This window comes from Python bivittatus, unplaced genomic scaffold (genome assembly GCF_059951505.1).
Source record: "Python bivittatus isolate LINGU-HERP-01145 unplaced genomic scaffold, Pbiv_v1 ctg000340_np1212, whole genome shotgun sequence".
Classification (NCBI taxonomy): Eukaryota; Metazoa; Chordata; class Lepidosauria; order Squamata; family Pythonidae; genus Python; species Python bivittatus.
In genome coordinates, this window is record NW_028277056.1 from 15,271,505 (window position 1) to 15,299,491 (window position 27,987).

The following is a 27,987-nucleotide window of genomic DNA, read 5'->3' on the forward strand; positions in this document are numbered from 1 at the left end:
GGGACGCTTGTTCCAAGGGAGGCCCAAAAATACGTGGCGCCGAGAGAAACTAGTTCCCATGGTAACCGCTCGCGCGTCTAAGCGCGAAGGAGCGGCTATGTCGGCTTGCGGGGACCAAGGCCCGGAATCGCGATATACTTTCCATTACCTCCGTCAAAAAAGCTTCCCAGCCCTGGAGAGCAGAGACACGCGGGAGCGCCTACTCAAATGGTGGGGAGGGCTTGCTGTTTCTCGGGCCGTTTGTCTTTTTCTCGGCCGCGCGGGGGAAAACCAAAAAGTGGGGATGTTTAAAGAAATGGGGGTCGGTTTGGACTTCGGGGGACAAGCAGATCGCCACCTCTGCTCCTACCAACGTGGAGAAAGGGCTAAGTTTTTAAGAAGAGCCTTCTCACACAAATCTCTCTCTCTCTCTCTTGCCGTCTTTTATCTTTATCTTTTACGTTTTAGTGGTTTTATTGTAAGTTCTTTGATTGTTGTGAGCCGCCCAGAGTCGTTGAGAGTTGGGCGACATACAAGTTTAGTAGTAGTAGTAGTAGTAGTAGTAGTACAAGTTTTGAAATAACCTTTTAAAAGCATTTTTGCAAGTGCTCAAGATTTTTTCTTCTTTTAGATAGGCGTGGAATGCATATGCTTGTTTTAGGAAAACACATTTCTTAAAGAAAGAGGAGGCTAATCGGAGTATGGGTTGGCCCACTTGCAAAAGGGGAAAGGGAATTTCAGTACATGCATGTCCTGAAGGGCTTTTTGTTGTTGTTGTTGTTGTTACTATACTATGGATGTGTTTCATGACACCTGGAGAGGCAAAACGTAGTTAACCCAATTTTACCCTAGTATGTCCTCTGAATTCAGTCTTTGAACTAATCAGATTGGGCTAGTTGGGTCTATCATAGCTAAATTAACCATCAGTAAGCATGTCATGTGATTAAAAGGGCAGATGCTGTGCTTGCTTTTAAGATTGTATTAGAGCCAGAGAATGACAGCAGGCTTATAGCATAATCTTACTCAGAAGAAAGTCCTATTTGGTTTAGTGGGATTTTATTCCAAATAACTACAGTTTGTCTCAACAGATATCAGAGCCTGGCTGGCCTTGGATGGAAGAGCTCCAGGGAATCCCAGGATTGTAGGCTGGCCAGGAAATCAGAAAATATCCCCAAAGTAGACAATGGCAAAACACTTCTGTACTGTTGTCAAGGAGTCCCCAGGAACTGAGCTTGATTGAAAGGAAACTTTTAAAATATAATTCTGCCTCAGCAGGTGGCAGCACCAGATGGACCTTGTATGGGCTTGTAAACTAAGGGTCAGTCTTGTTAATCTTTGGATATGAGATGTATCAGGGAATAGCAGGCTCTAGCCTACAGCCTGGGAAATTGAAATACATCCTGGAAGAAAGCAGTTGCAAATCAATTCCCTACTGTTGCCAAGTAAACTGTATGGATATGCATCTAGAGCAGTGTTTCTCAACCTTGGGAACTTAAGACGTGTGGACTTCAACTCCCGGAATTGAAGTCCACACATCTTAAAGTTCCCAAGGTTGAGAAACACTGATCTAGAATATTTGTTCAGTTCTGACCACTGCATTTTAGGTAGGACACTGACAGACCTGAGCTTGTCCAGAAGAGGGCAACCAGAATAGTAAAGGAATTGGAAGGAAAACTTAGGAGAAGGGTTGAAGATCTTGAATATGTTTGGAGCAGTTAAGAGACGAATGCAGCAAGACATAACTGTCTTCTGAAGGACTATCATGTAGAAGGTAGCACAGAGTTGTTCAGAATTTCCTGGAAGATAGGACAGGACAAGATAAGAATAATTGTGTTTAAATTAGAAGGAAGTAGCTTTTGGTTAGACATCAGGAAAAAAAATTCTTAATGTTAAGAACTGTTCAATTACTCCCTCAGGAGGTGGACTCTCTTTACTGGAGATGATTACACAGAGGTTGCATAGCCATTTGTGGGGGATGCTATGGTAGTGGATTCCTGCACTGGGCAGGGAGTTAGACTAGACAATTGCTAAGGTTACTTCCATCCTTTAAGATTCTAGTTAGGCTTGCAATCAGAACATCAGGTTTAAAAACGGCTAGGCTGCAATCAGAATAGTAGGTTTGGATCTGGAAGCTTTTAGGTTCTGATTGGCACTTATTGCCTCCTTTTTCAAAACTATAGATACATTTGTTATAATAATTACACTGCAATCAGGTGGAGTAAGAATCAAATAATTTTAAATCAATAGGATTGCTTTTGACATTCTCATTTTCTGTTTCTGAAAGTATTTATTTAGCCCTCTGAGAATCCTCATCAAGAACTGAAGGTGCATTATTCAATTTGCATGTTTTTCAATTGAGGATTTATGATGGTTGATTTCTAATTTTAACAGACATCCATTACTTTTTCTGAGTTAATTGGATATTCTTTGTCCTTGTTCGTGTTTGAATTAGCTCAGTTTCTCTGAGTCTTTGCTTGTTCACTTTTGAACTGTATTGATAATTGTACACAATCCCATCTACTTTACAAATGAAGACAGGTATTTTCTTAAATAAGTAGACATACATTTTTCTTTCTTTTAGATTTAAGAGATAATTCATATGCTGGTACCTTTACATTTCAATAAAATTCTGTTAGACTTCAGAATCTGAAATTCCAAATTTAATTAAATTATGCTGTACTTTTTTAAAAAATTAAAAAAAATCTGTATTGAATAGAGTGAAATCTGAATAGACTTGGATTCTGAGGATAACCTGTGTTCCTGTGCTGCATATGATATATGACAGTGTAAGTGGCTGTTTCATCTGCTGAATTCAGAAAACCTGTTCTATAAGAACAGTTCCAGAATTTGAATGCATTCTGTCATTTAGCCTGTTCCAGTCATATAGCACAATGAAATCAACAGCTGTATCATTTATAGGAATAATGCAAAACCCATTGTATACCAGGGATAATGATGTTAACGTTTTGCTTACAATGCTAATACTTTTCTTCTTCCTAGGCAGCTTTTGTTATATACTCAAACTCCTTCCCTTACAATAACTACAAATGATAACTGTCTGTTTGCCACCTTATTAGGCTGCATATTTAAATTAACATTAGCATCTTTCTACAGGTCCATGGATGGCAGAATCACAGCACAGGCATTCAGTTTTGACCAGAATCTTAAAGGCTATCAACGGGATGATTTTCTAATGGTAGCTACCCAAATTTTATTTATTATTTAAAGGAGTATTCATTTATTTATATGCCCCTTATTCACTGGAAACTTAAGCAGGCATGCAAGGAGGTAACCCTTCATTTTATCCTCATAATAATATTCCTATAAGGCACAGAGTGACCCAAAAGTAATCAAATGAACTCCATCACGAAGGGGGGACTTGAAGCTGGGTCTCTCCTAGGCCAATTATTTAATCACTAATTTAATTCAACATTAAATTATAATACTCAAAGCAGAATATCATAAATATTAAAATAAAGGCAACAAATAATAAATGGCCACATTCCTATAGGCAGTTAGGGACTATAGTATGTACTGAATATGTCTCTCTAAACTCTCACATAATGGTAGGGAAAAACATTTGCCCTTGAAGAAAGGGACCTAGCACCAGAAATCTGTTTTCAACTATTGTAGAAACCTGCATGGCTTTTACAGGTAGCTGTAACAACAAAACTGTGAACACTTTTCTAGGTGGGGAGAAGAGTTCCCTGCATGCCATCATAGATTAACATCTCAGAGTAATTAATAAGAAGATACTTGCAGAAGGATTTGGTCAAGAGAATTTTTTTTTCTTTTTGAATAACACATGTATAAATGTATTTGTGTGTGTGTTTGTGTATATCTGAATAAGATAAAAGGACAGAATGTGTTCTTAGGTTTTGTATTAATTCTGTGTTAAATACATAACAATATAATAAGGAACTTGTTAAGGCACTGTGCTTCTTAATTAGAATGTCAGTTAATAGTGAATAAGCTCCTCAAGAAGATAGTTAATGTGTTACTGCTTATCTTTCTCAGCAGTGTATGTTCTAGGATTCTTTTATGACTAGTGGCTACATACAAGATGAGATTTGGTCTAACCATGGGTTCTCATTTTCAGAAGGCCAAGTTAAACATGAAGAAGCTGCCATACATTTTATTTTGTTTTACTTTTATACAGTTGATTTTATACAGTAATCAGATTCTTGGTGATGTACAAAACTATTAAAAAATCATATTTTATCCATATATGTGCATTGTACATATAGGTAGTCCTCTGGTTATGACAGCAATTGGGACCAGGATTGCCATCACTAAGTGATGCGATCATAAAGCGAGATGTCACACGACCACATCACTTAGTGACAACAGTCCCGGTTGCCATTGTGACCCCAAGATGTGTGGATCATTAAGCAGGAAGTGGCAGGAGTCCCAGGTAAGGAGTGCGGGGGAGTGGGGGAAGCCAGAGAAGCCTTGGGAGGCCTAGTACAGGCCGCGCATGAATGCAGGAAGGCTGGGGGATGGATAGCGTGGCAGGGCCCAAGCACAGGAAGGCCGGGGGATAAATGGTGTGGCAGGGTGCAAGCACAAAAAGGCTGGGAGATGGATGGTGGGATGCGGGCACAGGAAGGGCTAGGGGACTTACCACAGTGACTTGCAACCTTCTCTGCTGGCTTCCCCACTGACTTTGCTTGTGGGAAGCCGGTAGAGAAGGTCACAAATAGTGATCACGTGACCACAGGATGCTGCAACTATCATAAGTGCAAGCTGGTTGCCAAGTGCCTGAATCATGATCATGTGACTGGGGGCACTGCAACAGCCAGAACTTCAAGGACCGGTTGTTCAGCACTCTCGCAACTTCAAACAGTCGCTGATTGAGTGGTTGTTAAGCGTGAACTACCTGTATATAAAATAGGGATTTATTCTTAATGAGAAAGGGACATGTAGAAAGTCAGCACTACTATCTACCATTCTTCTGGTCAGCAAAAAACTATTGGCATGATCACTGTCTCCATTGATGATCCATATCCAGTCTCTGTTGCCTCTGTTTCAAGTTACTGTAATCATCTGGCTTTCTTCCAGATTAATGGATGACAAGGCCTAACAGTGAGATTGCACTTGGACAATGTCAGGAAGGAGTGGAAAATACTTTTTTAATGGTGGGACTGCTAAAGACGTTTGTCTTATTGATGAGCTGGTATAAGAGGAAGACAACATCATGGGGCCATGGCAGGAAAAAGATAATTTGTAGGGCATGTTTGTACCATAGTTAGAGCAAGTAGTAAAAAGTACCTTTTTTAAAGCCTTTTTTCCCCATCTAGAAGGTTGTTTGAGTAGAAAATGAACCACAGTTTTACATCTCATTATCCTGCTCCAATGATCCAATAATAAAATTGTCAAAAATTCACTGATAAAAATCTGTGTATAGAAAATCCTAGTATCTATTCTAAGTACATCTAAAGAGTCTCTAAAAAAAGGCTCAGCTTATATTTCTATCTGGAGTCTTGGAGAACCAGTAAAGGCATATAGCTTAGGGGTATGTTAACATTTTAAAGAGAAAATATTGGCAAAATGTTACAAACCCTAAGAAAAGTAATTCAACGATGATAATTATACACACACATACACACACACATACATAAAAATAACATATATATACACATATATATCAAGTCATGCTGTGCTTCCTTATTGAAGGAGGGTGTTCCTGGGACAGAAGACCAAAGAACTCTGGAACTGTATGTCAAGAATCAATAATCCCAGCAGTCCAGCTAAACCATTGGTTCTCAACGGGGGCGGTGGGAGAATGCTGAGGGGCGGTGAACTTGTTTTGTGCAGTAGGGGGGCGGTGGGCATGTTTTGGGCGGTAGAGGGGCGATGAGCATGTTTTGGCATTCGAACTTAATTTTAAAACTCCCCAAAAAATTTATTAAATCGATTATCCAGTTTACACCATTTGTACCAGCAATAAAACGAACTTACGCGATGGCTGCCTTCACGTACTTCTAAGAATGGTGAGACGAATTTGTATTCTAGGTAGGATGACCTTGAAGAACTCGACACTACGATTCTTCTCTGATCCCAACCAGCACAGCGCATGCGTCAGCTGTTTTCCCGCGCGATTAATCGCAGCGTGTGCATCAGCTGTCTTCCCGCACGATTAATCGCAGTGCGTGCATTGAGCATCCTTTCAGTATGAATGTTTGATTTGACCCGTGTTTCTTGAGTTGCTTTTCGTTCGCTTCATTTTTTTTGCATTAGTCATTTTAATTTTAATAAAAGGAATGCAATTACCTTCCAGGGCAAAAGTATCGAGTTAAATCGAACAAATTTGGTGTGTAAGTCTACTGAAAAAAATTACTTAAAATTTTTGCCTTTTATAATTCAGTAACTCCCCCCGCCCCCAATACCCTAAATTACAGGATTTTCACAAAGGGTGGCGTTGAAAAATTTTCTGCTCCTTGGGGCGGCAGCTTCAAAAAGGTTGAGAATCACTGAGCTAAACGAAGCAGGCACCTGTATTGGGCAGCAGCAATATATGAAAATTCTAGATGCAGATGGTCACTTTAGTGGCCATGGCAAAAGTGTAATTTCATACTGTTCAGGAAAATGTAACAGTAAACCCTTTCATTAACCAGAAAAACTGCATGAATAGATAAGGTAAATTGATTGTTGATAGAGTGCTGGATGATGGGCCCTCAAGTTGGATGGCACCCAACATACAACTAAGGAAGAGCTGAAGATATTTCAGAATATGAATGGTGTTTATGACATGGCTATATTAAAACCTTTGGGATGTCTAGCTGCCGATGTTGCCATACAGGAAAAGAAAATCCAAAGCTGCAAAGACAGAATTATAATGGGAGCATGGAATGTAACATGGGAAAGCTCAACACAATGAAAGATGAAATGAATCACTGAAATATTTTGCAACAGTACTGAAATGGACTAGATTTGGACACATACCCAGAAGAAAATACAGTTTACTACACAGGACACAAAAAATGAGAGCATTCCTTTCATAGTCAGGAAGGATATAGCAAAGACAGCATTTGAGTACAATGCAGTCAATGACCAAATAATACTAATTAAACTTCATGGAAAACCCCTTCATATGATATTATTCAAGTTTATACTCTAACATTAATGCAGTAGAGGAGGTTGATGAGTTTTATGATCAAATTCAATCTGAAATTGACAGAACATGCAAGCAAGGTGTGCTGCTTGTGGTTGGAGAGTGTAATGCCAAAGTTGGAAATATTGAGGAAAATATAGTTAGACTGTATGGCCTAAGAAACAGAAATGGAGCAGAAGAAGAATGTTATCAATTTCTGTCAATCCAGCAATTTTTCGTGGCTAACATAGTCTTCTAACAAGTAAAACAACACCTATACACATGAATACACAGAAAATTAACTATATCATTGGTACCTAGTAATGGAAGAACTCAGTTAAGACAGCAAAAAAATTGTCAGGGACTAACTGTAGAACATGTTAAACTGCTCATGTGTAAGTTCCAAATCAAGCTAAAGCAGACTAATAAAGCCATCCAGTTTATATAATATGATCTTGAGTGTATAACCAACATTTTCAAAGAGAACATCAGGAATCACTTTGAAGTCTTGAGCCTCATTGATAAGGAATCACAGAAACTCGAATGAATTCTATAGAAACTGTGGAATGAAAATGAGAAAGTTGTTAAGGATAAATGTGAAATATGTGAAAGGAGATGATCAAGATGATTTTAGAAAAGGCTAAGGAACAAGAGACATTATTGCTGATGCACACTGGAAAATTGAAAAAGCCAAAGAATACCCAGAATAAGTTAATATACACTGTATTGGCCTTTGATTGTGTCAACCATATCAAGTTGTGAAATGTGCTTAGAAAAAAATCAGAATTCCAGAATATCTCATAGTCCTCCTGTGAAACCTATATACAGGTCAAGAAACCACAGTCCAGATGGAACATGGTGAAGCAGACTGGCTACAGGTCAGCAAAGGAGTAAGACAAGGCTGTATTCTCTCCTCTTATTTATTCAGTCCATGTGATGAATAAATATTGAGGGAAGCTAGACTGGTAGAAAATGAGTGTGGTTTTAAAACTGGAGGAAAAAACATGTAAATAACTTTTGCTACACTGATGATACTATTCTCATAGCTGAAAATACAAATGATCTACAAGCTATAATAAAGGAAATCCAGGAGCACGATGAAAAAAATGGGACTAAGTTAAATATAAAGATCAAACTAATGACAATAGATACAGCAACCAGCTGTAGAAATGACATTGAAGATACTTATTTTTTTATATATCAAATTTGTCACCGCCCATCTCGTTAAAAAACAACTCTGGGCGGTTTACAAAGAAGCTACAATCAATTAAAAATACAATATAAAATAGTCCTGAATAAATAATAAATACTGTATAGTCCAAGAATTGATGTTAATTGGTAAGTAGCTCAGGGAGCATCATCAGGGCGCCAGCCACCCCCAAGATATTGAAGTGATGGGTAGTTTCTCCCTTTTAGGATTGACTGTCAACAGTAAAGGAGCCAGCAATCAAGAAGTACAAGGACTTGTTAGAGTAGTAATGAAAGCCTTGGCAACATATGCAGATGCTGTAATGGGTCAATCATCTACAAAGATCAGAATCATGTAGGAGATTATTTTCCCTGTGAGGCTCTATGGAAGTAAAGAAGCAGAATAGAAAGCATATTAGTGCCTTTGAACTTTGGTATTGGAGTAGACTCCCAAGAATACCATGGACAGCCAAGTAAACAAAATGATTATCAAACAATCTAGAATTCTTATTTGAAGCACAAATGACCAGGCTTAAATGATCATATTTTAGACATATTATGCAAAAACCTAGCTCTCTTGAGAAGTCTATTATACTGGGAAAGGTGGAAGGAAAGAAGAGAAGAGGATGCTAACAGCAAGGTAGATGGACTTGATTACAGCAGAAATGGATGCAACATTGGGACTTCTGAAGGTTAGGAACAGACCATCCTGGAGAAAATCTAATTATATGATACTGACTTCAGTAATGATTAATGTCATATAGGGCTATGTTGACCTGGAGTGTGAAGCAGCTTCAAATAACTGGAGTTGAGAATTGCAGCTTAGAAAAAAACTTGAATGCTATATGCTGCTTTTAAATAATTTGTTTGTATTTTTATGACTGTGTATATTATCAGATCTTATACCTGGTTATTTCATAATTCTAACAGATTTTTCATGCATAGAAAAATCATGTTTTTGGACATAAGATTTATAAATGTATAAACAGGACTAGATTTGCTCTGAGGCAACTGGCCAGACTTTTCTGGTTTATAGAGAGACATGGATATACTGTATATCTTCACATTATAGATCTCATCAGTGGAGTGATTGCAAATCTACTCACATGAATAAAAATCCAATTTGGAAAGCAGTCCCAAATGCCAGACATTTGGAAGTTCACAGTGTCTGAAATTTGTCACCTATTTTAACATGTCTGTCAGATTTTATTTCATAGCAGAATCTAACTAATGACTTGTCATTGCCTCTATATTTCTAGGCTTTTTTTAATCACTCAGAGGTTAACAGCAATTTAAAAGTGCTTTCATCATCTGGACAGTGGACTCCATTAAGTAAGTAGAGAATATTTAAGATACGTTTTTCTTTTCTTTTAAAACCTCTTTCAGTGGTTCTTTTCTCTTGCAATCACTTCAGGTTTGTAACAGTGATACAATTAACACTGATGTCTTAATGATAACATAATAATTATAAAGAAGAAAATGTTACCCTTAAACTGATAAGAGATTATACTGTTCTTTTTCAGAACCCTTTATTATATGCTTAAAAGGTTTTTGTTTTGTTTTTTGGTTAATGATTTGCAATGTTGGTTTTGACTTACTGTAATATATTAATTCTGTTTTCTTTTTTTAAAAAAAACTATTACAAATCAAATGTCAATGTAGTAACACATTAAAAATTAGTAAATTGTGGGGGAGACTTCAGAAGCCTATAACATATCTCAGTATATGACTAAGTGAGTGGCAGGTCATCAGGCCAAGTTTGTAGATTTCTTAGTATCAGAGTTGATCTGGGATTTCTGTTCTGTTCTGTTTTTCTTACCATTCAGCTATAAGCCATTAGCTAAGGTCTGTTGAAGTGTCCTCAATATGTCTTATTTTGTTTCTTCAAGGTAGTAGTTCCCTAAAACATATTGTATACTATTTTACACTTATTCTAGACTGTGCTTAGAAAAGTACATGTAACTTTTTAGTTTGAAAGGCATCCAAAAGTAATCTAACTTCCTTGGGGCGTGGGGGAGGGGGGGACCCTGGCCTTCCTTTGGGCTTCTAACAGCATGGCCCTAAGCAGAAATCAGCAGGTTAAACTTTTCATAGCAATTACTTGCACTCCCCTAAAAAATTAGGTTTGCAGTGTGACTATAACCCTTGATCCAGCTTTGTCACTAAAAAACCAAGGGAAGTGTGAATAAAGAAGGCATGACTATCAGTACCCATACTTGATTAATTTCCAGGTTAGACTTTGAATAGTTTATTATTATGTCTTTGAATAGTTAATTACTAAGTGGCATATACCTGTTGGAACATTCTTCTTCATTGATTTTATCCTCACAACACAATGGATTGTTAGAAGAATTTTCCAGTTGCCCAGGTTTATCCAACTGAGCCATATACTAACTACAATAGCCAAGTTCTTACAACACATAAACTACAGACCAACCAACCACATTTTAGCCTAGTGTGATAAATGAATCAAACTTTTGTTTAAAAAAAAACCTGTTGGCTCAAGTCCTGGTTAGACTTCAGCTGCAATTCAAAGTATTGCTATTTACCTTTTAATGCTGTATGTGGCTTGGGACTGGAGGGACTGTTCTCTTTCAGATCCATTTAGCTGTAACTAAAACCTTCAAAGATTTTACAGCCTCACTCTCTAGGCATTGCATACAACTGGCAAAACAGCATTCTGGATATGTTACCCTAAGTATAGACATTTTTTCCCAGATGTGTAATTTAATTTTTCCTGAAATTGTTTTAAGTGCTGTTTTAACTATTGTTTAACTATAATTTTGTTTTGCTGTGTAGTATTTGTATTTTATAATATGTTAACATTTCCAGGGGAGTTTACAGCTGAAGGGTAGTATAAAAATGTTTTATCTCTTTGTTCATTTCACTCATACACATGCACACGCACACAGGCTCATCTGCTAATGCTCATACATTAAACTGTTGTTAAAAATGCAGAAATCAGGGGGAAAAAACCCCAGTCAACTACTTTTCTTCAGAGGTATTGCTGGGTGTTTTTAAATTTATTTTCTTTTTTTCAGTTAGTATTACATTGCTTCCTTTTTCATTTTCATCATCTTTACTTTTACTTGGGAAGAAAAAAATTGTTCTTGCTATTCAAAAAACAAACATATGTAATCTTTTGGCAGGAAAATACTTGAATATTTACTGTTCATTTCAATAGCACATTGAAAAGGGCCTTTTAAGACTGAGGCTGTTTAAAAATATATATAAAGTAAATATAGTGCATTTAACAGAAAAAGGTCAAAGCCTGATGTCTGAGCTCTAATTTTATAATATATTATTAATATGTATCTCTTGTCCTTCTAAGAAGTCAGGGCAATGTTTTACTCTGTGGTTAGGCTGAATGATAATGAGTTATCTGAGGCTATCTACTGAATGTGGAACAGTAGCTCCTGCAAATGGCAATCTTCTTTTCTCTGGCCCTGACATGAGATTTTGCTATTTTTTAAAAAAAATCTTGCATTTTCATTGGCTGCCTCACATTATACAGAGGGAGCTGGTATAATTCTCTATTGAGAAAGAATTTAACATTTATAAAAGAGAATGAGAAGATGTATCCATTTTTGATGCCAACTCCTCTCCCTTTCCCTTCCCTTCCCTTCTGTGGAAAAAAGGGTTAGGGCATGAATCAGTCCTAATAGTTCTGCTTTAAAGATACTTATATTGATATTGTCAAGTTGATAACATAAATGCTATCTTCAGCCTTTAAAATATAATCTTGCAGACCTGCAAGTGAAAGATATCATGTACATGCCTTTTAATTTGATTTTTGCTTTATCTTTCAGATACGAATGTGAAAAAAGTTGAAGCCAAGAGTATCTTCTGTACACAAGTTTCTATGTCATTTTTTGATCGATTATACTGTGAAGGAGTTGTTCGAGAAAATGGGACTATTGTTAAGTGTTTTGATGAATACCATGATGAAATTCTTATTGCAGATGAATTGAGAAAGGTTAGTAAGAAGTATATTTTTAATCTGTCAATGTGCCCATGTTGAGTAATTTTTATCAGCCATCTATATTTTCCATTGTTGTTGTCTTAGAGTAGAAGTAGGAATTACCATCTATACGGGAGAAAGGAAATAAATCAAAAATTGGTTCAGCTGCAGTTCATTAGTAGGAAGTTGTTTTACAAATAGCACTGAGTTTTCTTTTAATATGGTTATATAAGTAGTTCTTTTCATTTCAGTGGAAGACCATTAGTAGTTAAGTCCAATGAAATACTGAGGAACAACTCTTTAGATTTTAGGTTTGGGGTTTTTTTTTAGATTTTGTATCCCACTTTTATTATTTTTATAAATAACTCAAGGCAGCAAACATACCTAATACTGCAGCTGTCATGGGCCTAAGCTATGCCCAAGGCGCTACCTTGAAAGAATATGGACTAAAAAGTCCTCTTCCTTCAAGGCCTATAACTACAAAGTTTTCTGAGTGCAGTAGCCATGCTTTTGCAGTTGTTAACTTCCTCACTCCATTATAGTGATCTTCATGCAAGCAGGGACATCGGCAGGAAGGGGATCGTTTTAACTGACGTTCCCCAAGAATCTCATCAAGAAGGCTAGGAAAGGATCCTCATCTTTTGTGTATGTGTACCTGTATTGTTGTATATTATGAGTGAATGCATGAGATTGTCAAGGTCCTCAAAGTCAAATAATTGCTTAACTCTGGCTTGTGGCTTAATAGTTAGAGTGTTGAAATAGGACTTTCAAGTCCATTCTCAGCTGGGGAAAATCACTGGAGATTTGAACTGGTTAACTCTCTCTCAGCCCAATTTAGTTCACAGAGGAGTTATGGAGATAAAATGAAGACAGATTCTGGCATAAGCCACCTTGACTTCATGAAGGAACTGTAACAAATAACAATTAAATGTCTGCCATATCACTACTAAAACATTAGTATTTTATAGCTTTTCCTGTGTTAGCTGGGAATGTGAAGTTGTAGTTCAAAACTGTCACAAAATATACATTTTTTCATATCACTAGATGAGGAAGTTGTATAACATATATACAGTTGACTATATCTGCCGTTTCTACAAAAAATGCTGCTTTACTGCAAATAAATCTGTTAGCTGCTATTTTCAAAAATATGAATGTTTTTTCTGTTAATAAGAAAAAGAAAGCAAAGAAAAAAGAAATATAACTCCTATTTGAATAAGAAGAGTTCTATTCCTATTAATAGTTGGAATGGACTTTATAAATATTACTGCTTTGAGTTGAAATAAGTCACAGTGTATGATATACAATTCTATATTTTTCTTTTGTCCACTTACTGAAATATTAATCATGTATTTACACTAATACCAGTTCTTATCCAGTAGCAGATGGAGCCAGTTGCTTTTTCCAGAAATAAAGTGTGTACTTTTCCATTGAAGGTATAAACAGTATAATTAATATGAGCAAGCAGAAAGGGAGATAATGACACTATTGTTTTTCATCCTACCCCGTGATTTTTTTTAGGATAGTTTGACAATGAAAGAAATACTGTGCTGGATCACACCAAGCTGTATTTATCCCAGTCCTGCAGTTTAGCTTCCTTGGGAAGCTTACACATAGGACCTGAAGGTGATTGTCTGCTATGTCTTACATTCTTGATGACACAGCTTTTATTCCTAGATTGATCAATATCTTATGAGGGTCTTGTGCACATAAATCCATGTATGTGTAATGATGTAAGTATTTAGTTTCATAGAACTGTATTAGGCAATCTTATTATGACATATTGTGAGGGCTGCAATGAACAGATGAACTTACATGCTCAAAACATGATGTGTTATATTTCTTCCATTAATAAATGTTTTTGGCAGCAGTTGTTTCATCAAGGGAGGGAGTCAGAAACTCACCCATGCTGCACTTTTTTACTTCTGCAAAATCAATATTTCTTCTCTCTTCAGAGAGTTTTTCCTGAACTTCTTGCTGTCCTCGTTGATATTTAACTGCTCCATTTCCTTGATAACCCATCTTTGCAGAATGGAACAATAGGTCCTTTTGTAAATTTTTCCTCCACCAGGCAATCTTCTCTGATCCAAGGATGGATTATATGTCTCCTGTGGTTATAAATACACAGTTACAGAACCAAGGGAATATATATATTTCAACATGTGCAATCAAAGTGTAAATGATAATGTTTCTGGGAAAGGTATGGTCCAGGAATTGCTTAGCATGTAAGAAGCATGACTTGTTTCAAGCTTAATAAGTAGAGGTTTTTTCAGACATATATACATATCCATCATGCTATTCCCTTTCAAGTAAGCAATATTATGCAAAGCACAGAAAGGAAGTAAGAAATAATAGATCAGAAATTAAAGACATCTGATAAGGAAAAAAAGGAAGAGTAGGTAAATCTACAGGTAGTTCTCACTTAATGACCACAATAGGGACCAGAAAACTGGTTAAGTGAGTCATCACATGACTGGAACCAATTTTACGACCATTTTTATGACGGTTAAGCGAATCACTGCAGTTGTTAAGCAAATCATGTGATCATTAAACGAATCCAGCTTCTCCAATGGACTTTTTTGCTGGAATTCGTTTAATGACCACATGATTCACTTAATGACCATGTTGATTCACTTAATGACCATCATAAAAAAGGTTGCAAATCACGATCACGTGACTGCGGGGGAGTATGACGGTTTGCGATGGCCATAAGTGTGAGTACAGGTTGTAAAGCACTTTTTCTGAGGCCGTTGTAACTTTGAACTGTTGTTAAATGAACGGTTGTTAAGTGAGGACTACCTGTAGTTTATATCAACAACATTCAGTATCCAGCTCTGTATCTTTCTCTATATCCTTGCAAACTACCCATGCTTCCATCATGACCATACACTATCCATTGCCTTGTCATATTCTCTGCTCAGTGTTGAACCATTAATTAAGCATGCCATTTATTCTTACACATGCTGTACTTGCATCATACCAGCAACCAACCTTCAACCCCAAATTCATGCAAGCATTCAATAATTCAAGCATATTCAGTTTATTATACAGTTCCTCTAAATCAACAACCTAATAATAAACTTTCTCACATTCATTCATTTCTCAATGACCTGCAGAACAAAAGTCTGGTCGGTACACCCTCCTGCCCATCATAAAGCCACACTGTGCTTCCCCTATTTTGCTCATTAATATCTCTCATAATCTTTCAATAAAAATTCCAGGAAATACTTTCCCAGATGCACTTAATGAACTCTACCCTTTCTAGTTTTTTTTGTTACTGTTGTTCCCTTTAGATGTGGTCAATTGTAAGTCCATCTTACAATAGTAGCCTCTAACTCTGTTCTTATATTTTAGTAAGGATAATATCAGGAGGCATTCTGTTGAAGATTTTGCTGAGGCTGAGGTACATGACATCTGTGGCATTTTCCTGATCTACTAAGCAGGGAGCTCTGTCAAAGAAGGAAAATACAAAAAGGGAAATAAATTTAATCTGTCAGGATTGTTTGTGATAAACCCATGCTTGCTCCTGTTAACTGTAGATGCCTATCTGAGTGCTCACAAGCATGCTGTTTAATAATCTGTTCAAGGATTTTGGCCATTATAGACATCACATTGATAGGTTCGTAGTTTCCTGGATCCTCCTTTCCTTTTTGAAAATGGGGAGAACATTTGCTCCCTTCCAGTCTTCTCAGATATTGCTGTCCTCGTTAAATTCTTAAAGTTGGTTTTATGATGACCTCTGCTAATTGCTTCAATACCCTAGGAGGTAATCCAACTGGCCTTGGAGGGTTGAATGTCTTTAAATTATCTAAGTTTTCTTATTCTCTCTGTCTATCCACTCTATTTCAAGGAGTGGTTTCCTCCTTCCCTCAGTAGCAAAACAGTGACCAACTAGGGCTCCATATCTCTCCTAAGATGTAAAATAGGAGTTAAGATATTCTGTCTTTTCACTATCATCCATTAACAACTCACCATTTTCTCCTCTGAATGGACCTAAGCCCTCTTTGGGTTTCCTGTTGTTTCTAACACAGAAAACCCTTTTTGTTGTTTTTGGTATTTGTCACAGGACTTGGCTCATTCTGAGCTTTAGCTTTCTGGCACAGTTCTAGGAGATTCTCTTGTATTCTCATTATATTTTGGAGACATATTGTATTCTTCTTTCATTATGTGTCCCTCCTTCCATTTCCTATATCTGTCCCTTTTTCCTTGCAGCATTTTATAGAGCTCTGCATCTATCCACATTGACCTATTTAGATTTCTCTGGTTTTTCCTTCTTGTAGAACTTCTTTGCAATTGTGCTTTAGTGTGTTATTTCATAGGATTTCCCATTCTTCCTGGACACTTGACTCCTTCTGGATTTTAAGCCATTAGAACCAATCTTATCTTCCCTCAGAATTCATCAAAATCTGCTTTTCTGAATGCCAGTATGTAAGTCTGACTACTCAGTTTTTCTTCTGGTGGAACAAATTTAAATTTAAGACACATGCTCACTTTCCCCCCAAGATACTAGTCATCTTCACTTCTTCAACCAATTCTTCTCTGTTAATGAAGACTAGGTCCAGGATAGCAGAACCCCTCTATTTTTCTTCCACCTTCTGAAAAACTGGAGGTTCTCAGCAAGAGAAAAAAAAGAATTTGTTGGTCCTTTGACTCTTGGCAGATGTCAGGATAATTGAAATCTCCTATTACCACAATTGCATGCCTCTTTGAAAGACTGAACATATAGCATAGAGTAATTTCTTCTTCTTTTAATCTTAGCTGTTTCTTCTCCTCTTTGGCCAAATGCTTTGTAAATATCTTAAAATATGCATTATATATTTCTCTCATCCTCATTTTTGCAGCAGTCACTTTCTTATATTCCCCCATCTACACCTTCTTTCACTTTATTATTCCCTCAGGCATTTTATATACTGTACTTCCCATTGATGTAACTGCACACACTTCCGTGACACCCTATAATATTGTTTTCACTTGGTTTCAAGCAGCTTCAATATCCTTTTTCCATGTCTATGTTCCATTTTATCCACCAATCTATCACCATTCTCATTCAGTCTTTGATTGCCCAATCACTTTTTCTGAATTCCCTCATCTCATTCCAACCCATCCATACATGTCATTCTAACACTTTTTAATCCTAGACTCATAATTTACATTCTGCACTAATTCTGCTTTCATTTCAGTTTATTTCTTTTCTTCCAAGTCCATTTTTCCCTGAGATATACTCTTGATAATACCAAGAAATAATTTGTCTCACATTCAGGGCCTCTTATTACCCTTGTATCCTTCATTAATTGTTGAAGATTTTATCACAAACCAAAAAATCATGCTTATATATGCATACCATTGCCATGTGTAGTATGAAAAGATTTATCTTAAACCACATAGTTGAAATGCATCTTTTTCTAAGCAGTTATGCACCCATCATCATTCTTGTTCTTAGTTCTTCAAATGACCCAATCATGTTTTATTTTCTCTCATATCTAATCATCATTCAGGTCAACTAACACATTCATTCAGAATGTTGTGCAATTTTCTTAAAATTCATGTCTGGTTCTTCCATTGTCACCATTCATTGGAGCATACATACAACTTCATTGCACACAACTTCATTATTCTGTTTACTCTGTGTGCCTATATAAAAAACTCATTGGGAATCCAAGTTAATTTATGTTTGTATAACCAAGGTAATTAAAACATATCTCATATCACTTTGCCTTTGCTTTTTGTTTCATCAAGGTACTTCTTCTGGATGATTCAGACCACTATGATTTATTCAGCCATTTAGACCGTGAGGAGTTTCTCTTCTGCATCTTCAAGCACCTTTGCCTTGGAGGAGTTTTCTGTCAATATGAAGATGAACTTGGTCCATACTTAGAAACCACAAAGTATTTGTATAAAGATCTAGTGAGGTTTGTTCTTTATATGTAAGCAATTTCCCTTATTTATTTTTCAACTGTTCACCTAGTTCTTCAGGTAAAAACCTTGAAGAGGCTAAACATTTCAAATAAAAAATGTAACAATTGCAGCAAACAAGTGTAAGAAGTTAGATTAATACAATATAAAACTCAGCATTTAAAATGTCTACCTAAAGAAAATGTTTTCCTGCTGCGGGAAAAATACCAGACTTTGTGCCAGGCAAGTGTCCTTGGAAAGAGCATTCAAAGTCAAGAAGCAACAATATAAAATGCCCTAGTCTTGATTGCTGTTGATCTCACTTCTGATGGAAAAGGAACTCAATTGTGTTGGTGACAGTGCCAGGTTTGGTAGCTACTGCAGTTGATTTAAGGCTAGCTAGATGCAAGTTATACTCCAGTCCTAGTTCATTTAGTTGTTGTATTTTGTACAAACTGGTGTTTCTGAATAAAGCTTATGAGTAGTATCATGCACAACATAAATCAGGGAGAATGTTACCATAACATGAACACATGCTGCTCTTCTGGAAGGGCTATAGCTGGCATTCTGTCTTGGTTGGTGAAGGATAGAATAAATTCTAATTGTAGAATTAGAATTTCAGACTCTCCTTTGGATTTTCATGATATAACTTAGCCATGTATTTCATGATATAACTTAGTTTTGGTGGTTGTTGTTCCTGAAGACCTAATTTGATTTTGCTTTCTTGTTAGGAATCACTTTAACTTAGGTAGGATTTTGTTCTATTTCTTGGACCTTGGATAAGTATCTCAAAGTATAAAATTTAAGTTTTAAGTAGTCTAGCTGACTTCATTAAAAGCTTATTTGTATTTTTTTATGAATTTCAGTGTACAAAAGGATCCTGAAACCAAGGATATTAACATAGTATCTACTGTCATTAAAGTTTGTGCATATGTAAGTATCTTGCTAGAGCAGTATTAAATACATAGTATTCTTAAATATAATTTGAAATAAGATTATGTGTAAGAGGAATCTAAACAAGTTCCATCATTTATTGTAAAGGTTAATAGATCTTTGTTAACTTTAACAGATTGTTGTATAATAACACATATACAGTACACACAGAATCACATAATTTATTAACACACACATAATATGAAATTGTACATACAATTAAGCCATCAATCTGTTGAGCTACAAATCATCTACTCCTGAAGTGGGCAACATATGCTCATGCAGATGTTAGATTACAATATTCTTGATCCTTTAATATTGGCTCATCTTTGATCTATTCCAATCTGTCAGAAATTAAATCTTTCCTACCACTAAGTTATTTTCTTTATCAGAAGTTGTGAGAAATGGAAACCTCTAGAAATAGTGTGTAATCTAAGCATATATTATTTGTATGGATTAATCCACAATGATTCATGGAGAAACATTCAGAGAGCTATTTCTGTAATTCAGTAAATTCAGTCTGCATTTGCTACCAACTGAAGAAGATCACTGTTGAGCAGTCTCAGACTGAATTTAGCTCAGGGGTAAATCAAAAGGACACTGCTAAGAGTGATTGTAACAGTAGCCATAATAAATGCTTTTTATATGTGAAATTTCAAAATGTTTATATTGAAATGGTATCCAAGTATATCAAAAGTTTTTAATTAAACACTATTTGGCCATAACTACAATATTAGTAACCAGATGTCCTTCAAGGATACAAAATTCAATACACTTAAAAATAAGTCACATTGAATTCAACATAGGTTCAAGCAAACTTAGTAAGAATCAAGTAATAAGCAAAGTGATATGACATACCAATAGTATTTAAATGATATTTAGTAGCATCTTTATAAATGTAAGATGTTATGTATACTTTTGTAAAGTTTGTCCAAAAGAAAAGGTAAAATAATCTTGAATTATTTTAGTAAATCAGTTTAATGTTACACCATGCTGTTAAACTTGATAACAATAGGTACATATTATTATCCAGATGTATTGTGTTCAAATGAGAATATTATCAACTAAAATAAATTGTATTATGCATCTAATTTTTAGAGGTTATGAGGATATACATATTGATTTTATGTTTCTTCTTTAGTTAATGATAATAAAAAGTAGATTTGTGGATTAATACGGAATAGATGTGAGAGCTCGGTTCTGCTTATGTAGCTGCTTAAATAACAAAATGTGTTGCAGTTCTTAGGCTACTTTAATGATAATAATAATAATGTAAAGTGGGAATAAATGAAATTTATTCCCACTTTACAAACTGAAGAGTTAACTGTGTAACTCGGTTACAACTTGTAGTAGGGTTCATTTGGAAATTCTCTATATTTTATGCAGATGACTTTTGTGTGAGGCAATTAGTCTGATCTGTGTTGAGTCAGGGTTCATCCTCATGTCGCAATAACTGCAGTACAAACATGTCTCACTAATTGTTCTTAAATGACATATTCTCATGATACTGCTTTTGGCTCATCCCCAGCCTGCAGTGGAGGCAGCTTAAAATTGTCTCAAGCTGTTCCAGTTTTAAAGTACTGTTTTCTGTCTTCCCAGTGTTTACAATAAATATAATATAGGGTGCTTCATTAATAATGTAGCTGAGGCTGGGGGTGATTATTTGGTGTCATGGGAGAGCTCCTTCCCACTTCACCTCACAGCTATGCTGTGCCTATCAGCCAACTTGAAAGCTCCACTTGAATGGTGAGAGAAACTTGGAGTGATGGAGAGTGGCCAGTGCAAAAAGAAAGCCCTCTGGGACACATTTTAATGTAATCTTGTTACCCCCAGATGATTGCATCGCCATCATCCCATTTTGATGTTTGTATTTTTACAATATTTTACATGTAGAAATGAGCATATTTATGAGTAAATGTGAAAGAATGCTTAGTTTAGAAAAACTCACAGGATGGGCAGGATATGAAATGGAAGCAAAGAAAAATATGAGGTTATAAATTCAAAATACATATTCACACATGCAAAGACAAACACATCTCAGTTCCTCTTTGAGGTCTCTGATGATGATCAGGTCTCCGATGATTCTCTTAAGATTCAAGCTGGTCACCCATCTGTTCTAAAGGAAAATATTCCATGCTAGACCAATTCTAATCCAACATTCACTCAGTAGCCTTTGGGATGCCCATAAACAGCACTTAAGCATCATAACACCCTCCGATTCACTGCAATCTCATAAGAGTGGGGGAGGGTTGATTTGAGGAGTGGAGGACAGTTGCCCAGTGAAGCAGGAGAGCCTCTTCTCTTTATCAGGCAGCCACCACCTATCCCAGATCAGTTGTCTTGATACCACATTTTGACAGATGGCTAAACCAATTGGTCTGGCCCTCTGCCAAAATATAGCTCCTTCCCCAGTTCCATTCCATGTTTACAAAAAGTGACTGGTGATTACTTTTCCTACAAGCGCATGGTGCTTGATGGGTGGGGAAATGGAATTGGGGGAATCCACTAATTACTTTCCTCTAACTTTCCCATACATTAAGGATAGTACCATTATGAAGGCAAGCAAATACAATTTATGCCAGCATATTTTTCTACAGATTTAAGGACCAGAGGATAATACATTTCATGTGGGCATGAGGAGATACTTCTAAATGAAATTAGTTGATTGAAACACTTGTACATTAGCATAGGATTGCAGATAGATAGATAGATAGATAGATAGATAGATAGATAGATAGATAGATAGATAGATATTTGTAATATATGCCTAAAGGGGTGTGCTAGGAATATTTTATTTTTTATTTATGAGATTTACATTGCAGCTTTTAAAATGTAAATAAATAGTTAAGTTTGTGAATTGACTGTAGCATACTTAAAAGGACAGAGAGCATCCAGATTATAGAGTCTGCTTTTCCAAAAGAGCTAGTTGATGTTTTCTTAATGGAATTTTGATGCCTTTGTAAGAAACACTTATTCTGGTGTGCAGTTTTAAATCTCTCAAGCCAAGTTATTTTCATATTTAATGTGCAACTCTATCTCTGTATGCACTGAGACCACACAAAGAAAAACCTCCCATCCCACATATTATTCCAACACAAACATAATCCCAGGCCAGGGGGAAAAAGACTCCCCATTCTCTGCAATCTCCCTTCTTCTCTCCATCAGGCAATAATAGGCCTCTGAAGATCTGCTTTACCTGCATGCATAGGTCCATACCCATACCCATACATACATACATATATGGTAGAGAGCTAGGCAATTGGCTGAATTGTGATGCACATGGATGCAGTGTTGCCAATTTCAGAATTAGTAAATAAGTCTAACTGAAATTTTTGTTCTGTACCTTCAAGTCAGTTTTTGACTTGTGGGAACTGTCTGGACAAGTCCCTGCAGTTTTCTTGGCAAGATTTTGGAAGTAGTTGTCATTGCCTGCTTCCTAGGGCTGAGAGAGAGTGACTGGTCCAAGGTCACCCACCTGGCTTTGTGCCTAGGTGGGACTAGAACTCACAGTCTCCCAGCTTCTAGCCTGATGCCTTAACCACTACACCAAACTGGCTCTCCGACTAAAGTTAGTAGGGCGTATAGTAAACATACAAAAGTGATGTACAGTTCTTATTCTGAAAGCACTAAATATGTTTAATGCTATGATGGTGTTTGGCAAACATGTCCAACTATTTTTGAATCTTTGAGATTGGGACAGTTGACAAAGCTGAAGAATTTGCAAAGTATGTTCCGCATAAAGGTTGAAGTCTCATTTTCTGGCATTGAAATAGATATACCTAAGTGCTGGCTAAAGAGGAGTCTTAATAGTTGAGTAATAATAACAAAACAATAACAAGAATTTTCAGGAAAGAATCAATGTATTCATTATAATTAATAATATAATATAAAATTCTATATACATTCTTGATAATTCTGGGAAAACTAAGTTATTGAAACTATATTTGAAGAAAGTAACAAATAATAAATGGGCTGTATCTGGCCAGGTGTTGTGTAGAAAAATATTTCTCAAAGGGATCCCTATGGGAGAAGCAATTGGGCAGCAATTCTACCGTTCTTAGCCACACACACCCTCTTTTTTCCTTAACAATAATGGATGTAAGGGTGATTTGGCTGAGACAACTGTCACCCCATTGATCGCCAGGGTTGATTCGGCTGATCTGGCTGGCTAGGTGGGTATCCCTTTCGTCCCTCACCGTTCCATGTATGTCTCTCCCGAAGCTGTGTGCTTGGTGGAAGAGGATGACCATCCCAGATAGAAGGAGTGTACCGATCTTTGGTCAAGGGTATACGATAGCTGTGCTCCACTGCTAGAACCTCCAAACAAGCTCCTTAACAATAATTATTGCTATTATTAACAGGTTGGAAAGAATTCTAATAGCCATGCTCTGTATGCTTTCCCTAGCTTGTTATGATTTCCTAGGATGTTATTGATTATGTGCCATCAAGTCAGTGTTAAATCTTGATGACCACATAGATTTTCTCCATGATATGCCCTAACCTGGTCCTTCTGGTCTTCCAATGATGTACCCATCACCACTGTAACTGAGTCCATCCACCTTGTTGCTGGTTGTACTCTTCTTTTCTTTCTTTTTTAGTAAACTAGGTGATTTAAAAGCTGAAGTCACTCTTTTATAAGAAAAATTCTACCACAAGAGAAGGATCTTCCATCTAAGTGATGGAGAAGTCAGACATACACAAATGGTGACTAAAGATCTGCTAGGAGGTAGTAAACAATCCTGATTAGTATGTCTTCCAAATTTATTATGGAACAAGAAAAAAGTGATTCAGTAGGATATTTTTAATAATGGTAAATAAAATTGTGACAGTAGGGCAGTGTTTATTAGCTATTCTAATCCTTCTAAAGATTATCCAATCCTTTTACATATATGTTTTTCTTATCTTTTTAATTTAGTGGTTGATCAGATAATTATGGCTGGAGTTTTTAATGAAATCTTGGAATCTTTAGTTACTACAGTTTTAAATAGACTTTTTGGCAAGATTTCAGAAGTGGATTGCCTTTTTCCTAGGGTTGAGAGAGAATGACTGGCCCAAGGTCACCCAGCCGGCTTCATGCCTAAGGTGGCACTAGAACTGATGGTCTCCCCATTTCTAGCCTGGTGCCTTAACCACTACACCAGAGTGGCTCTCTGACCATAGTAGCTATATGGTCACTTCTAAATCCATCTCAGTGTGAATATACCCTTAAAAAAAAAATCTTAATAAAATTCAATCTAGAATGGATTATTTTTTTAGTTTCTCAGTCTTCAGTTTATCAAGCAGATGATTGCATTATAGTTTCAGTTGCAATTTCTGATCGTACTTCAGTTCCAGTATTAATTGTTTTAAAGAAAAAAAAAATCCCCTATTTTCAGAAGATATTTACGTACATTGTTATTAAAAGACTCACATTTTATAAAATGGATGGAAGAAGAGTTTGAGGAATTTTTTTTGACAGAAATGGACATTCTGTAAATTTAGAGACTCTGTGGGACATTTTTTATTGTCTATGCTGCATGAAAAAAGAAAAAACAAAAGCTGAAATCTGGAAATCTAGAAAATAAGATTAAGGAATTTTTGAACAATTGTGCAAATCAACCCTCACTGGAATATACATGTCTCCTAAAATGAAGCTTAGTCATCTTCATGCACCAGAGCACTGTACATACTGTATATGATTCATATTTAATAAAATAAAGTAATTTTGCATTTTATACCCAGCTTTATAATGTCTATTCAATAGATGTACAAATTAAATGTTTTCTGAACAAAACTGATCTTTCAAAAATTATTTCAAGGCCAAGCAGCTTATTTCACTGCATCTCTATAAAAGTAATGGTGAAATTAAATGCCTGGTTCCACAGATTTTTTGTATTGTAGTGTACATTATTTATTATAAACCTTCAGCAACATAGGAGTGAGATAGTAAATAAGGGTGCTCAGCAACTGGCTCACAATTACAACATCGGAGCGTTTCATGATTGCCATTTGTGACCTTCACTTTGCTTCCAACAAGCCAAGTCAAGGGGGAATCCAGCAGGAGGTTGCAATGGTGACTGTGGGATGCTGTAACTGTGCAGAATTCGCAACCGGGACTGCCAGAATTGCCAATGTTAAGTCAGCATGTTCATGTGATCTCGTGCCTTACAACTGTGTCAGTGATGAAGTTCCTGGTCCCAATTACTGTTGGTAAATGAAAACTACCTGTATACTACCTTTACAGGTAGTCCTTGACTTACAACCACAATAGGGACCAGAAAATTCATTGTTAAGAGGTGCAATGATTAAGTGAGGCATCATGTGACTGCACCCGATTTTACGACTTTTTTTGCCATGGACGTTAACTGAGACATCAGATGACTGTGAATTGCGACCTTCCCTGCCAGCTTCCCCATTGACTTTGCTTGTCAGAAGCCAGCTGGGAAGGTCACAAATGGCAATCATGTGACCACGTGGATACTGTGATGGTCATAAGCGAGAGGACCAGTCGTAAGTCACTTTTTTCAGCGCTGTCATAACTGAGCGGTCACTTAACGAATGGTCATAAGCAGAGGACTACCTGTATAGTTCGGCCTGCATCTCTTTTTATAAAAGTGCATTAAGCGTAGATTAGTAATAACATTAATGTACACAGATAGTCCTTGGCTTATGTCCATTCATTCAGTGACTGTTCAAAGTTATGATGTAAAAATGAATGTATGACCGATCTTCAAAATTCTGGTCATCACAACAGTCCTGGAGTCACGGGATTGCAGTCCGGGTACTTGGGTGCCCAGCTTGCGATTATGATATTGCAGGAACCCACTGTCATATGATCACCATTTGCAACCTTCCCTACTGGCTTCCCACAAGCAAAGTCAATGGGGAAGCCAGCACGGAAGGTCACAATTCGTTCTGGTAAGTCCCCACTGACTTCCTGCAGTCATGCCGCACCCTCCACCCCTCCTTCTGCTCATGTGGCACCGCAGCACCCCCCCTCCCCTGGCCTCTCCCAACTTGCACATGCCCTGAGGCACCCCTGTACTTCTTACCTGTCATCCCCCCCCACTTCCTACTTAACAACCCGCATGTCTTGGGGTTACCACAGCAGCTGGGACTGCTGGGATTGTAGTTGCTAAGTGATGCAATCACATGATGTCACACTTTACGATTGCATCACTTAGCGACAGCAATCCCAGTCCCAATTGCCGTCGTAACCCAAGGACTACCTGTCCTTATTATAGAATCAGATCAACTGGTTGTTTCATTGGATGTAGAGAAAAGCTTAGGTATGGGAAAGTTTAAATGTTTGGAGCATGTTTTGATTATATATGGTTTTCCATTCAGTTTTGTTGATTGGATTAAAATGCAGTATTTTAATCTATTAGCTAGAGTTATCAGAAATAGAATTATTCTTCAGCCAACAGGTTTCTGCTTTTCTTTTAGGCAGCGTTGAGCTTTAGGATTTAGTGATGGTGATCCAGGCAGCAGTTTCCACTTTCTCCTTTTTTACAATTGGACTTTGGAAACATTGGCCTAACTGATTAGGAAGTCAAAGGACATTTGGGGTATCAAGTTGGTCAGAATGGAATATTTATTATTGTTATATACCAATGACATTCTACGCCCTGGAGATACACATGGCTCCCACTCTCCTATGTTTCCAGAAGTTTCTGAAGACCTGGCTCTGTTCCCAGGTCTGGGATTAGGTTTCTGTGGGGCCCTTATTGAGTCTGAATTGCATGTTAGGGACTGTTGTTTTATTCTGGGCAGTCGTGTGATTTTTAGATGTGTTTTTAACATATCTGCATAACCTGTTGTAAGCTGCCCAGAGTTGTCTTGAAGATGGGTGTCCTTAACAAATCCAATAAATAAAATAATGTTTTTTAAATGCCTTCTTTATATTTCTTACTGTTCTTTACCAAAATCTTTTACTTAAGTACAGCACTTCAAATTATCACCAATCTATTATACTGATTAGGTAAGTCTACTGGTTCTAAGGTTCCTATGGATATTTGTAAAAATGTGTCCATGCATTTTGTTTGAACTCATTTAAATGTTTTGGAATAATTATCCCTGGAAATATGTCTTAGTTGGTAGAGCTTAATATTTCTAATCGCCTGCCTTAGATTAAGTTGAAAGAGATAGGTTAGAAATTCCCTTGAATTTAAAAAGAATAAATGTGATTAAAATGAGTGTTACTTCAGTATTGATTTATATGCTTAGAGAGATTTCTGTGTTAATATATGCCAAGTATTTTAAACATATTGATAAAATATTCAGAAGGTTCTTAAAGGATGGTCACACCCCTAGGTTTTCTTTATCTAAATTACAATTTTCACACAAAGATAGGGATTTTTACTTTCTTAATTTCAAGCTATACCATTGGACATATATTTTTGACCCCTATTTCATCATGAAATTTAAGTGGTTATTTCAAAACTATTAAGGGCACAATTAGAATGTTATTACAGTATTTTATCTTATTAATACATTTTACTACATTATATTAATGATAAATATTTTGTTCTCTAGGATGCTGATGGCCTTTGTTATCCTTCATCCAACAGCCATGAACAAAACTTTGCCTATTTGATTGTGAATCCTTTAAACCGTCACATCTATGTATTGTACCATGTTTTTGGAGTATCTCCATTCTGTAACTGACTCCTTGTGGCTTTTCAATTAGTTCTGGTAAATAGAGAACTCATTTTAAATATTGGTTTGTTGGATTTCTGATATTGTTAGGGAATTCGAAATTACTTGCACAGTGTTACTGATTTTGCATGCATATGGTTTGTTACAACTGTTAAATATTAAATTAATGTTACCAATACCTGTGTATAGTACTTGAAATGGGCTATTGCTGAATTAACTTACATCCTATCCTTAGACATCTTTAATCATTCTTTTATTGTACTGTATTTTCTGTTATTTATTCTACATAATAAAAATAGTAAATTAT

At 36.5% G+C, this 27,987-nt stretch overlaps 1 protein-coding gene across 1 annotated transcript; it reads left to right on the forward strand.

Annotated features, from left to right (window-relative positions):
• Window positions 1–95: 95 nt before the first annotated feature.
• Window positions 96–27,985, forward strand: CFAP300 (cilia and flagella associated protein 300). The gene is made up of 7 exons (XM_007429459.3): window positions 96–210; window positions 3,094–3,175; window positions 9,520–9,592; window positions 12,070–12,236; window positions 17,955–18,127; window positions 18,977–19,043; window positions 27,558–27,985. The coding sequence occupies exons 1-7, from the start codon at window positions 98–100 to the stop codon at window positions 27,687–27,689; spliced, it is 807 nt and encodes a 268-aa protein (XP_007429521.1). The 5' UTR covers window positions 96–97; the 3' UTR covers window positions 27,690–27,985.
• Window positions 27,986–27,987: the final 2 nt, after the last annotated feature.

Bases quoted from the DNA above. Each gene is read 5' to 3' on its own strand.
- CFAP300 (XM_007429459.3), top strand. From the start codon at position 98: ATGTCGGCTTGCGGGGACCAAGGCCCGGAATCGCGATATACTTTCCAT. The intron at 211-3,093 runs GTGGGGAGGGCT...ATCTTTCTACAG, and splicing joins CGGGAGCGCCTACTCAAATG to GTCCATGGATGGCAGAATCA. The intron at 12,237-17,954 runs GTTAGTAAGAAG...TGTTTCATCAAG, and splicing joins TTGCAGATGAATTGAGAAAG to GTACTTCTTCTGGATGATTC.